Source organism: Lepisma saccharinum, chromosome 3 (genome assembly GCF_977018435.1).
Source record: "Lepisma saccharinum chromosome 3, izLepSacc3.1, whole genome shotgun sequence".
NCBI classification, from domain to species: domain Eukaryota; kingdom Metazoa; phylum Arthropoda; class Insecta; order Zygentoma; family Lepismatidae; genus Lepisma; species Lepisma saccharinum.
Genome location: NC_139231.1, coordinates 71389152 through 71401555, shown reverse-complemented (window position 1 = coordinate 71401555; position 12404 = coordinate 71389152). Strand labels below are relative to the sequence as shown.

At 36.5% G+C, this 12404-nt stretch overlaps 1 protein-coding gene and 1 non-coding gene across 5 annotated transcripts in view; one reads left to right on the top strand and one right to left on the bottom strand.

Moving 5' to 3' along the window:
- Positions 1-2269: 2269 nt before the first annotated feature.
- Positions 2270-2340, bottom strand: TRNAS-GGA (transfer RNA serine (anticodon GGA)). The gene has a single exon. It is a non-coding gene; the product is annotated as a tRNA-Ser (tRNA).
- A 2047-nt stretch (positions 2341-4387) lies between these two features.
- The window catches only part of LOC145985121 (embryonic polarity protein dorsal-like), a 59077-nt gene continuing 51060 nt past the window's right edge, over positions 4388-12404 (top strand). For 2 of the 4 annotated variants that reach the window (XM_083118756.1, XM_083118755.1), the window contains exons 1-2: positions 4392-4629; positions 10665-10753. In XM_083118756.1, coding sequence (XP_082974882.1) covers positions 10699-10753 — 55 coding nt within the window. In that variant the 5' untranslated portion in view covers positions 4392-4629; positions 10665-10698. The other 2 variants (XM_083118752.1, XM_083118754.1) reach the window with 2 other exon arrangements.

Sequence of the window (12404 nt, the reverse complement as noted above, 5' to 3'; positions counted from 1 at the left end):
CTCCAATTGCTATGGAATTTTGCCTACTCACTAATTGAGACCTTCTAATAACGAATCTGCATGTAATAATTGGCGGTCAAGAATGGAAATGTAGAGAAAAAACAACATAAACTATGTTTTCCTAACGTAACGTAACCATACCTTAAGAACAGCAGGTCCACGGAAGAAGCCATTTCCCCATCATGAAAAAAATCAACATGCAATACACCGTTGCCAAACGTACCTAATCAAATGAGTCCACATTCCTAAAAAATAATTTGGTAACATTACAGTTTAGGGGAGACGGATGTCTTCAAATTTACGGGAGAAAGTACTTACGGAAATCATTTTCTGTAGCGTTGTGGAAGTTCGTGAATGTAGTTTTGATCCATTTTAATGCGAATACATGTTGTTATCTGCGAAAATCTCTGTCCGACATGCTGTTTCTGCTACCGCCATTTGCTTTCTGCACGAGATAACAATGTTCCGTGTATTAAGATGACGTAACCCCATAGTCAGTGTTTCAAACTTGCCATGTTTTCACTAGAACATGACGTGTCGAGTATTTTTTAATTATTTTTTTTTAACTATGCTTGCCTAACCTAACTTAACCTTACAGAAAATGTTTTTTTGGGGGCTAACATGAATGGTTTGTGGGGCTAATGTGAATGGTTTGCGAGGTATTAGCATAATTTCAAATCCGGGCACGAAAGTAGGTATTTTCCGGTGAACGAGGTTGCAACACTGCATAAATCGACAAAACACTCACACAACGTGCCCTGAACCAGTCCACTATCGCCTGCCATAATGTGTTACAGAATAGAAATAACAAGTAACAGTAAGTACTCGTAAATGTAAGAAATATACTTTATCTTAGTTAGAAATGCATTATTTCACCTTAGGAAATGTTCCGCATTCCAAAATAGTACGTTAGCAATGTAAAAAAGTGTGAACTATATGATTTATAGCTGTCTCCCCCATACTATAATAGTACCAAAAATTTTACATTGTATTTATGCTAATGGAACCTAACAGGCCTAACCTAACCTCGAACACAAGGTAAGAAAACTGTTGTGCATGTCTCCCACCATTCTTCCATGCTGAACACAATGTAACTGAGAACGCAACAGTGTGGCAATGCTGGATGCAGCGAAACGAATTGGGTCTCACTTATCGCACACTTGACCAACCTTGTGTTCAGACGTCAAGGCAGAAAGCTTTTCAATTTTAGTCTGGGTAACTATTAGATAAGCCAGACACATTTCTTGAAATTTACAGGACAAAAGACGAGAAAGTACTTACGGAATTGAGTTCTTGTGGACTTTTTGAAGCTGCGGAAATTGTTTTTTTCGAATCGTGCAACTTATTTGGCCTGTAAGTAAGGTGTTTTTCGTCATTCATGCATCTCTGGTGCACGATAGCTCGTGCCACCATTACAGTCAACTACGTGAATCAAATGTTCCGTGCGTTCGATTATGTAACCTCCTGTCAGTGCAGCAACCATGCAGTAGTTTTACAAGATGACGTCTGAGCAGATTTTTTTTTTTTTTAATTTAATTTTCTATGTTTGCCTAACCTAACCTTCCATGAATGGTTTGTGGATTAATAACAATCATTTTTCGGTTAATAAGTGTTAGTGTAATTACCACGCGGTAGTTTTACAAGATGACGTGTGAGCGGTTTTTTTTTTTCCAATTCAATTTTCTATGTTTGCCTAACCCAACTTAAGCTATCCTTCCGTGAATGGTTTGTGGATCAATTTTCGCTTAAAAACCTTTTGTGAATAGTTTGTACAGCATTTATCGGTTCATAAGTTTGGAAACACTGCAAATCAGCTGACGATAGACAACGTAAGTCAAGATTTGCCGCTGAATTAGTAATGACCAATAAATAATTGTAATGTTAAAATAATGCTTTTTTCGTGGGGAAAAAAGTGATCCAAAGTTGAAAAATGTTCCGCTATGCATATGAGGTAAGTAGAAATGAATTTTATTTGAAAATAAACGAGTTAAATGTGTCTCCAGCTTATCTAACTGGTACCTTAGTGGGTCTTTGTAATCTTAGAGTAAATAATATTTTTTTGTTGTATTTATGCTAATAGAACCTACCCTAACCTTGTAGTCATTCCTCGTCTTCCATCGGAACACAAGGTAGGAAAACTGTTGTGTGACAAGAAATGCGAAAGAAACATGCTTGTCAATTGCTTTGTATGGAGAATCATCGTAGTATCATAAAAATCTCATCATTCCGAGAGAAAATTAAGTTTATGTAGATTTTCAGCGAAAAATGCAGGCTCGACCAGGACTCGAACCCGGGTCTCTGGCAATCCGTGCCATTGCTCTACCACTGAGCTACCGAGCCGGCCTGGCTTCCCCTGCATTTTCGCTGCCGCTGTTTTACCTGTGTGAAATCGTCTCTGCAAGTGCTACTGCAGCGGGATCTGTTGCCTTTGAAACACTATAGACGTCGACGTTGCCTGGTTCCTCTCAGCATAGAGATGTCAATCCATTAAATTAGGCACACACAGGACATGTACTATGTAGGGTAACACTTTACTATACTGGAGATGGATTTCTTCAAATTTACAGGAGAAAGTACATATGCAAATCATTTTCTGTAGTGTTGTTGATGTTCGGGAATGTAGTTGTGATCCATTTTAATGCGACAGCATGTGGTTTTCTACGAAAATCTATTTCTGACGAGCTATTGCTGCTGCCGCCATTTGCTTTCTGCATGAGAGCACAATACGCTCTCGTATTGTCCGTATATGCTAAATTGAATGAAAGGAGTGCTAATGGAACCTAACCTAACCTAGTAGACATACCTCGTCCCCGTGATGGTTTGTGGGGCTATCGTGAATTTTTGGGCTAACGTCAATGCTTTTTGGGGCTACCCATGGATGGTTAGTGGGAAATAAGGAACAACAGTAAGTACTCGTTAATGTAAGAAATAGACATTATTTTCGTTAGAAATTCATTACTTCACCTAAAGAAATGTTCCGCAATGCAGAATAGTACCTTAGCAATGTAAAAAATTGCTAAATAAATCATTGATAGGTGTCTCCGGTATAGTAAAGTAGTACCCTATGTAGATTTTCAGCAAAAAATGCAGGCTCGACCAGGACTCGAACCCGGGTCTTTGGCAATCCGCGCCATTGCTCTACCACTGAGCTACCGAGCCAGCCTGGCTTCCCCTGCATTTTCGCTCGGTAGCTCAGTGGTAGAGGAATGGCGCGGATTGCCAAAGACCCGGGTTCGAGTCCTGCATTTTTCGCTGAAAATCTACATAGTACATCTGCTGTGTGTGCCTAATTTAATAAAAATTAAGTTTGACTGGGAGACTGGGTTCGATTCCTGCAGGGTTGGCATGTACAGACATGGGCATGGCACTACTTGGTCGTAACGATTACATTGACTTTGAATTGGATTGTTACTAGCCAGAAGTGTCCGTGATTGTACACCTTGGAAAAAGTAAAACTGTTGCCGACCTTCGTCGTGGAGTTGTTAGCACAACGCTCTATGACGCCATTGAGTCCAGAGTTCGAATCTGGCCTGGGTGTTCTTTGTGACTGTCCCTTTATCAATTTAATCATGTCACTCATCTTCATCGTTGTGACTAACCAAAAATATTTGTATCACAGGGCATTTAAGTCCGCTTCAAATTACCTTTGTCTTGTCTGTGCTTACAATTTTACAGTGAGTACATGTGTAATAGAAGTAGTCTATCTCGTTAACTTTGTTACTTTAATAACTTACCGTTTAAAAAACGTGGAACATGACCAATTGCAAATGCCAAAATATATAAATATTCAATGTTTGATTACATTCATTAATCCCGCTGCTCACAAGTAACACGTGCACGTGATATCGTGATGTAACCCAGCGTTGCCATATTTATTAACACGTAACATCACTTCAGCTTTCCGCGGAACCAAAGATATTAGGAAGATCTGATTATATGCTCTTAATTGCCTTGTATTTCAAACTCTGATGGAAACGAACCACTAAGAGAACTAATAGTTATAAACATTAAACGCAAATGGTTACATCCGCCCCTTTAAGTACTCTAAGGAAAGAGTAACGTCTATGGTATTCTCGAAGGCCCCGAAAAGTTTGTCTTTTAGACACCATAATTGTCTCATCGTGTAATTCGATCGCGAAATAATGAAAATAAGATAAGTTTTCGGTTTTGATCTGCTGCTCATGTGCCAGATTATCTCATAAAAACACATGTCTGCACATCATCTTCCAAAATAAGAGATTTATAATGTTTTAAAACGAAAGTGTATGCGAGAAGTATATACATCATATCCCAGATACTCATGTGACCAAACTAACCAATGAAATTACTCCTTTAAACTGATTCCTCGAAAAGTTTTGGTCATTATTCCGAAAATAACGCATGAAAGTTGTTTTACTCGTAGTGCGACAGAGGGTGTTAGTGCTGGAAGGTCGGAAGTGAGACATGGTGGACAGAAATGTTTACTATAAACTTGAGTGAACTGTAACGTGAAGTTTAAAGTATTTGTATTGCCTTCCTTTTAATATTTATGATATGTCAATAGATAAAGTATTTTCGTGACAAAGACGCTTTTTTGGTTTAAAATGTGTTGACATTTCAAGTTTGATTCTCATAATATCCCAATTTTAGGTGAGTTTTTAGATCAGTTTATAGACTTTTTGGTGCGTTTATTTTATTTGTATGAACATGTGATTGAAACAATGACAAGTATTATAGAATTTGTTAAGTTTGTGTTACATGTATTTGCGTAGTTGATGTTTGCCGTAACTTTTGCCCTCGTTTACGGGGTGTAATATTTTTTCGTGTGTTTCCTTCTTATCATTGCAAATACTTCATCAAATCATATGCAGTATTACTTGAAGAATAATTTTAATGAAGGAAGCTCTAATTGTTGTTTACATTAATATTCCATCCCTCGTCCATGTGTAAAATTCTATACATTTATAGTGTATAGAACATAAAATATCGTCATTTAATGCAGTCTAACATATAGTATAACGATAGTATGTGACCATAGTGTAATGTGCGTATTTACTGTTTTGTGTGTAGATACTATGACAATATTCGTACGTAAACTGTACATCTAATAATAGTAAAAAGTAAACAAATAAAAACAGCTTCTACTGCACTCACCTGAAAAACCTGTAGTGAGTTTGTAATATGTTTGCTGTATTTGTGTGCATATTTTTCACATGAGCATGATTAATTTCACTAGATGGTGAGAATAGCACAGGTGGTATTTCCACCAGGAAGTGAGAATAGCATAAAGTGCTGTTTTCAAGAAGTGTTAACAAGGCCCAAGTTCCTTTTGTTTTATTGCGATTTCATCATGCTACGAATGCAATTTTTACATTGTTCGATTTCGATGTATGTCTGTTTACACATACTGCTGAGTTTTAGCTATTAAGATTTTGTTCAATATATGCTTTCGTAGTTAGGTTAGGTTTGGTTCCCTTAGCATTAAAATAAAGTCCCTAAATGCATTATACTAAGGTTCCGATTTACTTCTACATTCATTCCCATGCTTCTGCGATATTTACTTCACTTGTCGACTGAGAATATCTTGTCCAAGAGAAGTGCATAAGGTAATTTTCAAGTTGTTTTTTCAACATAAATAACTTTTTTCGAGTCCAAACCATGCTCATTACTTTAAGGAAGGTTCAAATTTAGTGTGACAATGATTTCCAAAACTCTACAATAATTAGTCTTTGTGCTAGGAGAAATCATAAAACAATCGGAACCTTTACCGTTAACAATAACAAATGGACTCATTCCACTTGTTGAAACCCATGTGTATATTTGAAAGCTTGATTTGTTATCTGTAGAATATAGTTACCATTCTCAATTATTATTGGCAAAACTTTAGTATCCACCAAATGTCTGAAATTCCTTTATTTTCTTATTTTTCACATTGGTCCTTACGTATTCTGTATTGCTAAGGATTCTTGGAGGTGAGATTTCATTTTTTTTTTCACGACAATAACTTCAATTTTCCACATATCGAGTAATTATTGTTCGTACATTTTCCGGTTGTGTTACACACAATATGGCGGGCAAATCTTGACTAGCATTGTCTATGATCACTGGGTGTGCAGTGTTTCCAACCTTCTTCACCAGAAAATACCTACTTTCGTGTTACTGATTTTGTATTTTTTTTCCAGGTTCGAAAACCCCACGAACCATGCACGGCAAGGTTAGGTTAGGCAAACATAGTTAAAATTGTCATGTTCTTGCAAAAAAAAAAAAAAAATAATAAATAAAAAGGCGTGATTGGAAACACTGACCGTGGGTTACATCATCGAACACATGCAGCATTTGGTTCATGTTATAGAAGGACATAGAGACAACAGCTTTCGTGCATCGGAGACACATTAATCTTCAAAAATACATGATTTACCGGCGATATAAATTAAGTGTACGGAAAGTCATTTCGTTAAGTAATTTCTCGTGTAAAATTAAAGAAATATGTTTTGCGGATACTAAAATTTTACCAGTCCTATAATACTAATGTACCAACCTACCTACGTAACCTGAATACTAAAGCACTTAGATATGTTATTTCAATGCAGACATGAAAGTAAGAATCTCTAAAATCTGCAAACTTTTTCTCACAGTTTAAAGCTTATCATGTAATACTACCAAATCAGGAAACCCCTTTGTACCCAGTATGATGTAGATGGAAGCAGCAACTCATACCCAAGACAATTGTAAACAGTACAAATGGCTGCTTGCAAGCAAATAAGAATATTGGAGTACACAGAAGTGAAAGATAATTCTCCAGAAATCACAGCCAATGAAGCACAAAGTAAATAAAAATCAAACCATGTTAAAAATGTTTCTGTTCCATGATTTATTTGGGATCAAAAAATCAAAACTGGGACCTGTAATTTTAAAGGCTGCATTTTGTGACTCATGCCAAAAGAAATGCATACTTGATACACCCAACAACTTAAAAACGTGTATGTTTGGAATATCATGGTAGGTCAGGGTGAAAGTTACATCTTGAACATACACAATTTAAATCTTGTGGAATTAGCTTAAAGTCTAGTTTCACCATCTGGTGAAGTTTCTCTGTTTTCATGTGTATGGAAACTCTAATTTGATGCAGTAAAGAAAAATATCAATACAGGGTGGCCCAAAAGTTAGTTTCCCCTAGGAGAGAACAAAATGATGATACTTGTAGTAAGGAAATGTGTATTTATTGCTGGAGAAAGGTAAGAGAGCACAATCTACCATACATGCTCAACATGTTTCCCAGCATTTGCAATACATGATACACAGATTCACAATTCTTAGAATTGCATATACAGTTTCTCTCAGGGGAAACGGACTTTTGGGCCACCCTGTAGTTTAGGCATTTTTTCAACTTGAACAGACACTTTCATATTTCTACTGTAAAAATATATTGTAAACAATGTAAGTTAAAATTTTGCAGAATTTTGTGACCATCTGTTTGAAAATAGCAAGAAAAGTGAAGGAATTTGTTTTGGGAAATGATTGATTGACTGATTGATTTGTTGTTTTAAGTCCACTTTATGCACAGGAAGGCTAATCGGGATTGGGCCTACAGGTTAAAGTGGGATCCGAACCACTGTGCCATGTGCCTCCACCGGGTATCGAACCCAGGACCCCTTGATTACAAGGTGACAAAACGTTACTACCACACCATCGAGGAGGCCTTTTGGGGAAATGAGAGGAAACTCACTGATACACTAACATTATCTCTTTATTTGATTTTTCATGACAAAATACAAGCATGATGTTATTAAATACTGATTTTGTATATGTGTTGAAATGCATGCAATCCTATTTCATCAATCATCCATTTTACTATACTGTTCACAGTCTGTATCATTTGTTAGAATGTGGTGTCAAAAAATGAAATTGTGCTCAAGAAAGGGTAGAGTACTATTTTAGGATTGTAATTAATTTGCAATGAAGAAAATTTTAGCACATTGTGTTCTAATGAATGACTGAAAGACCTATACTGAGAAAAATATATCCATCCTTGTTAGGATGTCATTATCTTGGGTGGGAAATGTAGAAAAGAAATCTTGTTACTATATAGAATAGATTTGTATTGCGTATTGTCTGAACATTGTGGTGGATGGCTTGAATAAGATCATTGTAAATGGGTCATAGCACTGGGCTGCTCCAGATTGTTTGGTCTGTTTCTTTGAATGACACAATCGGTACTGAAGGTTCAGTGAATGGGTGATCATATGGAAAGCCATTCAGTATTGTGGTGTGGACAAAATAATCACATTTATTTATTTAACAAAGAATTTCAAATACATCGTTAGCCATTTTATATTTGAATGTATAGCAGTAGAAAAAGAACAACAAAAAATTACAACATAAACAAAAATTCAATGAGAAAATGTTCTGACCAATAGCTGATGCTAATATAATAGATTCAAAGTCACCTATGGAATGGAAAGTGGTTAGCCTGTCAGTCCATAATTTTCAAAATTTTATTAAACACGAACTTGTTCTTTTGTTATTGGTAAGTTCTGCAAGGTAGACTTCTTTTTGCTAGTTGAAATGCAGAACCATTTTATACATTCTGGTTTTTCCATTAATAAAATGTAGTACATTCCTTATAATCTGATAATTATCTATCCTGTGTTGCCTTAAACTATGAATAGTATGTTATTCACACTAAAAAATCAGCTAATTGTCGTAAATGATTCTTTGCAAAATTTCACACCCTATTCAAAATGCTGCTGATCGTTATTTCTTTTTGGACATGAAACACTCAGTCTACTCAGTCTGTCAAACAGCGAGTTTCTAGATAATAGGGAACATCTTTGTTTTCACTTTGCAACATATTCCATGCAGGCACTGTGCTTCTACTTCAATCATTACTCACAATGATTTAGTTTATGAACAGAACGAGACACGTGAAAACAATAGCCTGCATGATGAGACAGCAAATATTACAGAATATTGTCATACCATACACACAAAACCCATTGGCCAAATTCCATTCTGTTACACGTCAGTTCCATTCTCATGCGAAATATTGAAATTATCCTCCGTGCTTCCAATATGGCGCCGTTACCTACTGTGTCAATGATCTGCAGAAAACTTAACATGTTGTAATTGATGTTAGTGGTGTTATAAGAAAGATATATATATATATATCCAACAGCAAGTTATTGCCAATTAATTGTTTAGTTAGTGAAATCTGGAATTTATCTGCCCTCTTTTCAATATGGCATCCTTAGCCGCAGGGTGATCGCCGGGGACATTTGATATGTTGTTATTAATGCTATAAAGACACTACATACCAAATTTCAGCTTGTTATGAATTAGTTCCTTTATTTTGAAAAAAAAATCGTACATGATGTACAGAACAACCAGTCTCAACGAAGGTTTGGTGCCAAGAGTAAATTGTAGGCCTACTAGGAGATGCCTTACGATACTCCGTACAAAGCTTACGTTGCATTGCGGTTACTGATTGCATCTCGTGAAACTAAAACACAGCGAGCACGTTCCACACCAGTAAAAGTGGCAATTTTCAAGAACAGTGCTGACATCTCCACTGGTGGGTGAGTTCGGTACTAATGGACTACGTGAGTCAAAACTTGATGTGTTTTGCTTTGCAATGACACCTCAACCAACTCTGTAAGTTATCTGAATAAATTTCTGTATGCTTTCAAAGTTATGAAGTCCTTTTTGAATCACCCTGTATACTACATATGGATGAACTGTTGCCATTGAGTTCTTCCACTGGGACCCTTGTACTTCATCCTGTAAAATAAATTAATAATTCTCAGCAAAATCACATATCACCACAACTTCATCATTCACTGGAGAACTTTTCTTTTACAGAAAAATATACTGATTGTTGTTTGGCTATAAAATCGTGTCTCTTGAGGTTGATCAACTTATTTGAAAAATCTTGAACAAATTTCTCTGTGGATTTAGAAATTGTCTCGATAGACCAGCGATCCACTGATATCCACTGCTTGTAGGGCAATCAGAGTTCCAAGGTGCTGACATACTTTTTCTGGCAATTTCCATGCATGGAAATCTCTCTTGTTGCCCAAAGATTTCTGATTCTGAATTGCTACAGTACCATTCTTCTTCATGTTTATCATTGCTTGAAATGTCACTACAATTAGCATTATAATGTACTCAAAAGATGGGCTTGAGTAACTGGGAGGGGTGATAGTTCTTCTGAATGCAGAGCTAAGGTGCACGTCCATAAACTCTGCCACCAGCTACTGCTGTTTGGTAGTATGTCTGAGTGATGTTCATTGATATTTTTTTACAAGAAAATCACATTAGCAGAAGAACCAGTAGTAGTTTTTCTTGGGATAACAGCAAAAGTGAAAGATAGGGTTAATCCAGTGCTAGCATGGTAACTTAGTTGCTAGAGCAGTGGCACAATTTGCCAGAGATTCAGGTTCAAATCTTGCAGTTTTCACTAAAGTTTCTGTATAATACAGTGTGTTCCAGAAGTTTATGTTGGATTTCTGTCATAAGTCAGAAACTGTGGAAGTGTGTTTTTGTTTGTTTGTTGCAACCGGCAACTTAAAATCTGTAGTATAATTAGTATATTCAGTATTCACTAGCTTGCTTTGTATAATTTGTCTGATATAGGTGGTAAATCATTTTATGTCCTAATGTTAGAATACCATTTAATTAATTTTCAGATGGGACAGAGATTGTACCTGACTTCATAAAGGAATGGCACAAATTGACTCTCGAACACCTGATCACGAACTGACCATCAGTGATGTCAGTGAGTAGCATTAGCGTGTATTTGTATCTATAAGGAGCATTGCACGTTTGGTTGTGATTTGCTATAGTGGAGTGTTATGAGATTTCTCGCACTGTCTGCATGAGAATGGCACCATCATTGCATTTATCAATTGCGTGTGCTTGGTGATTCACAGGTCAGTCTGTTTAATTTATGCACTGGCATTTGTTTTTGTTGCAAGCATTTAATAATATTTTTATTAATTTTGTTGCCTAAAAGGAGAAAAGTGCAAATTAATTTAAATTTATGTTTTTTTTTATTTTAAGTGCAAGGAAAATGTATGAGCCACATTCATTTGCTTATTAAAAAAACATAATTTCCATTCAAAAAAAATATTTTTATTGCATTTCCAATGTGATTGTGAATGATTGCATGTGCACTGCATTCTTCATATTCATGATATGATTGCATTTAGTCAGCAAATACATAGAAAAGCTGGCTCAGTGGTTGACTTTCTTCTCGCCACTATAAAGTTCCTAGGTTCAAGTCCCAGCATGGGCAAGGGTGTTCTTCATGAGTATCCCTTCATCAGTTTTGTAAACAACAAAAATATGAACAGTTAGCAAATACATGTAAAAACTCACTACATTAAGTTTTTATGAGTGCTCAATATGTTCCACCTAGGTGATTTTGCACACACGGGCTTTGTAACCAACCTGGTGGACCATGTACATTCGTGCAAGCACATTGTTTAGGTAAACCTGAACTTCTGACAAGCCAGTTGTTAGTAGCAACTCAAAAACTGAATCCTTCATGTTTGCCTCACCCCTCTAAAATTGTTCCTTAGGGTTTAGTCAGGTCGTCATGGAGTCCAAGATAGAATCTGAAGATTGATGCATCTTTCCTGTCATAACCAATCCTTGTGACTGTTTGTCTCCATCCTACATTTCTGACACACACTTTCTGTGGCAAGGAAAAAAGAAGTTAGTCCAAGCCTATTCAAAAACAACATTTAGAGATGCTTTCATAATTGGAACTGGGAGACGCGGCAGTAGATAAATACAGAGAAACTAGTACTCACTTTTTCTGCAAAACTGTTTTATTTGTAGTTCTTTTAATTTCTGCGGCCATTGTCACCATCCTCGGAACTTATTGCTTGATGTGCTTGTATTGTTTTTAATTCTCTGACTACCGGTAGATGCGCTGTTGTCAATCATCCATGTCGTCTGGAATTGCCTAGCATTAACTTGTAGTAGGCACACCACACATGGATCCCCTACTACAACAGTTAACGCCAGGCAATAGCAGGCGGACGATTGACAACAGCGCATCTAGTGGCAGCCAGAGAGTTAAGAACAATAGAAGCATGCCAAGCAAAAGTGCAACGAGGATGATGGCAGTGGCCACTGAAATTATTGGAACTACAAATAAAACAGTATCGCGGAACAAGTAAGTATTAGTTCCTCTGTATTTATTAGAGATGCTTGTGTCATCATCCCCAGTCTCTACTTCTTTTAATAATATGCTCCCATAAAATTCATGAAACCATTGGAATCATTTATAATTGCCCTGTATTAATTGCTGTAATATGCATTTATATTTTGGAAAAGGGATAGTTGAAAGAGGTGCCCACAAAGCTGGAACGTCCTACTAAATAAAGACCTTCCTAGTCTATTCTACACTTTATGAAGTG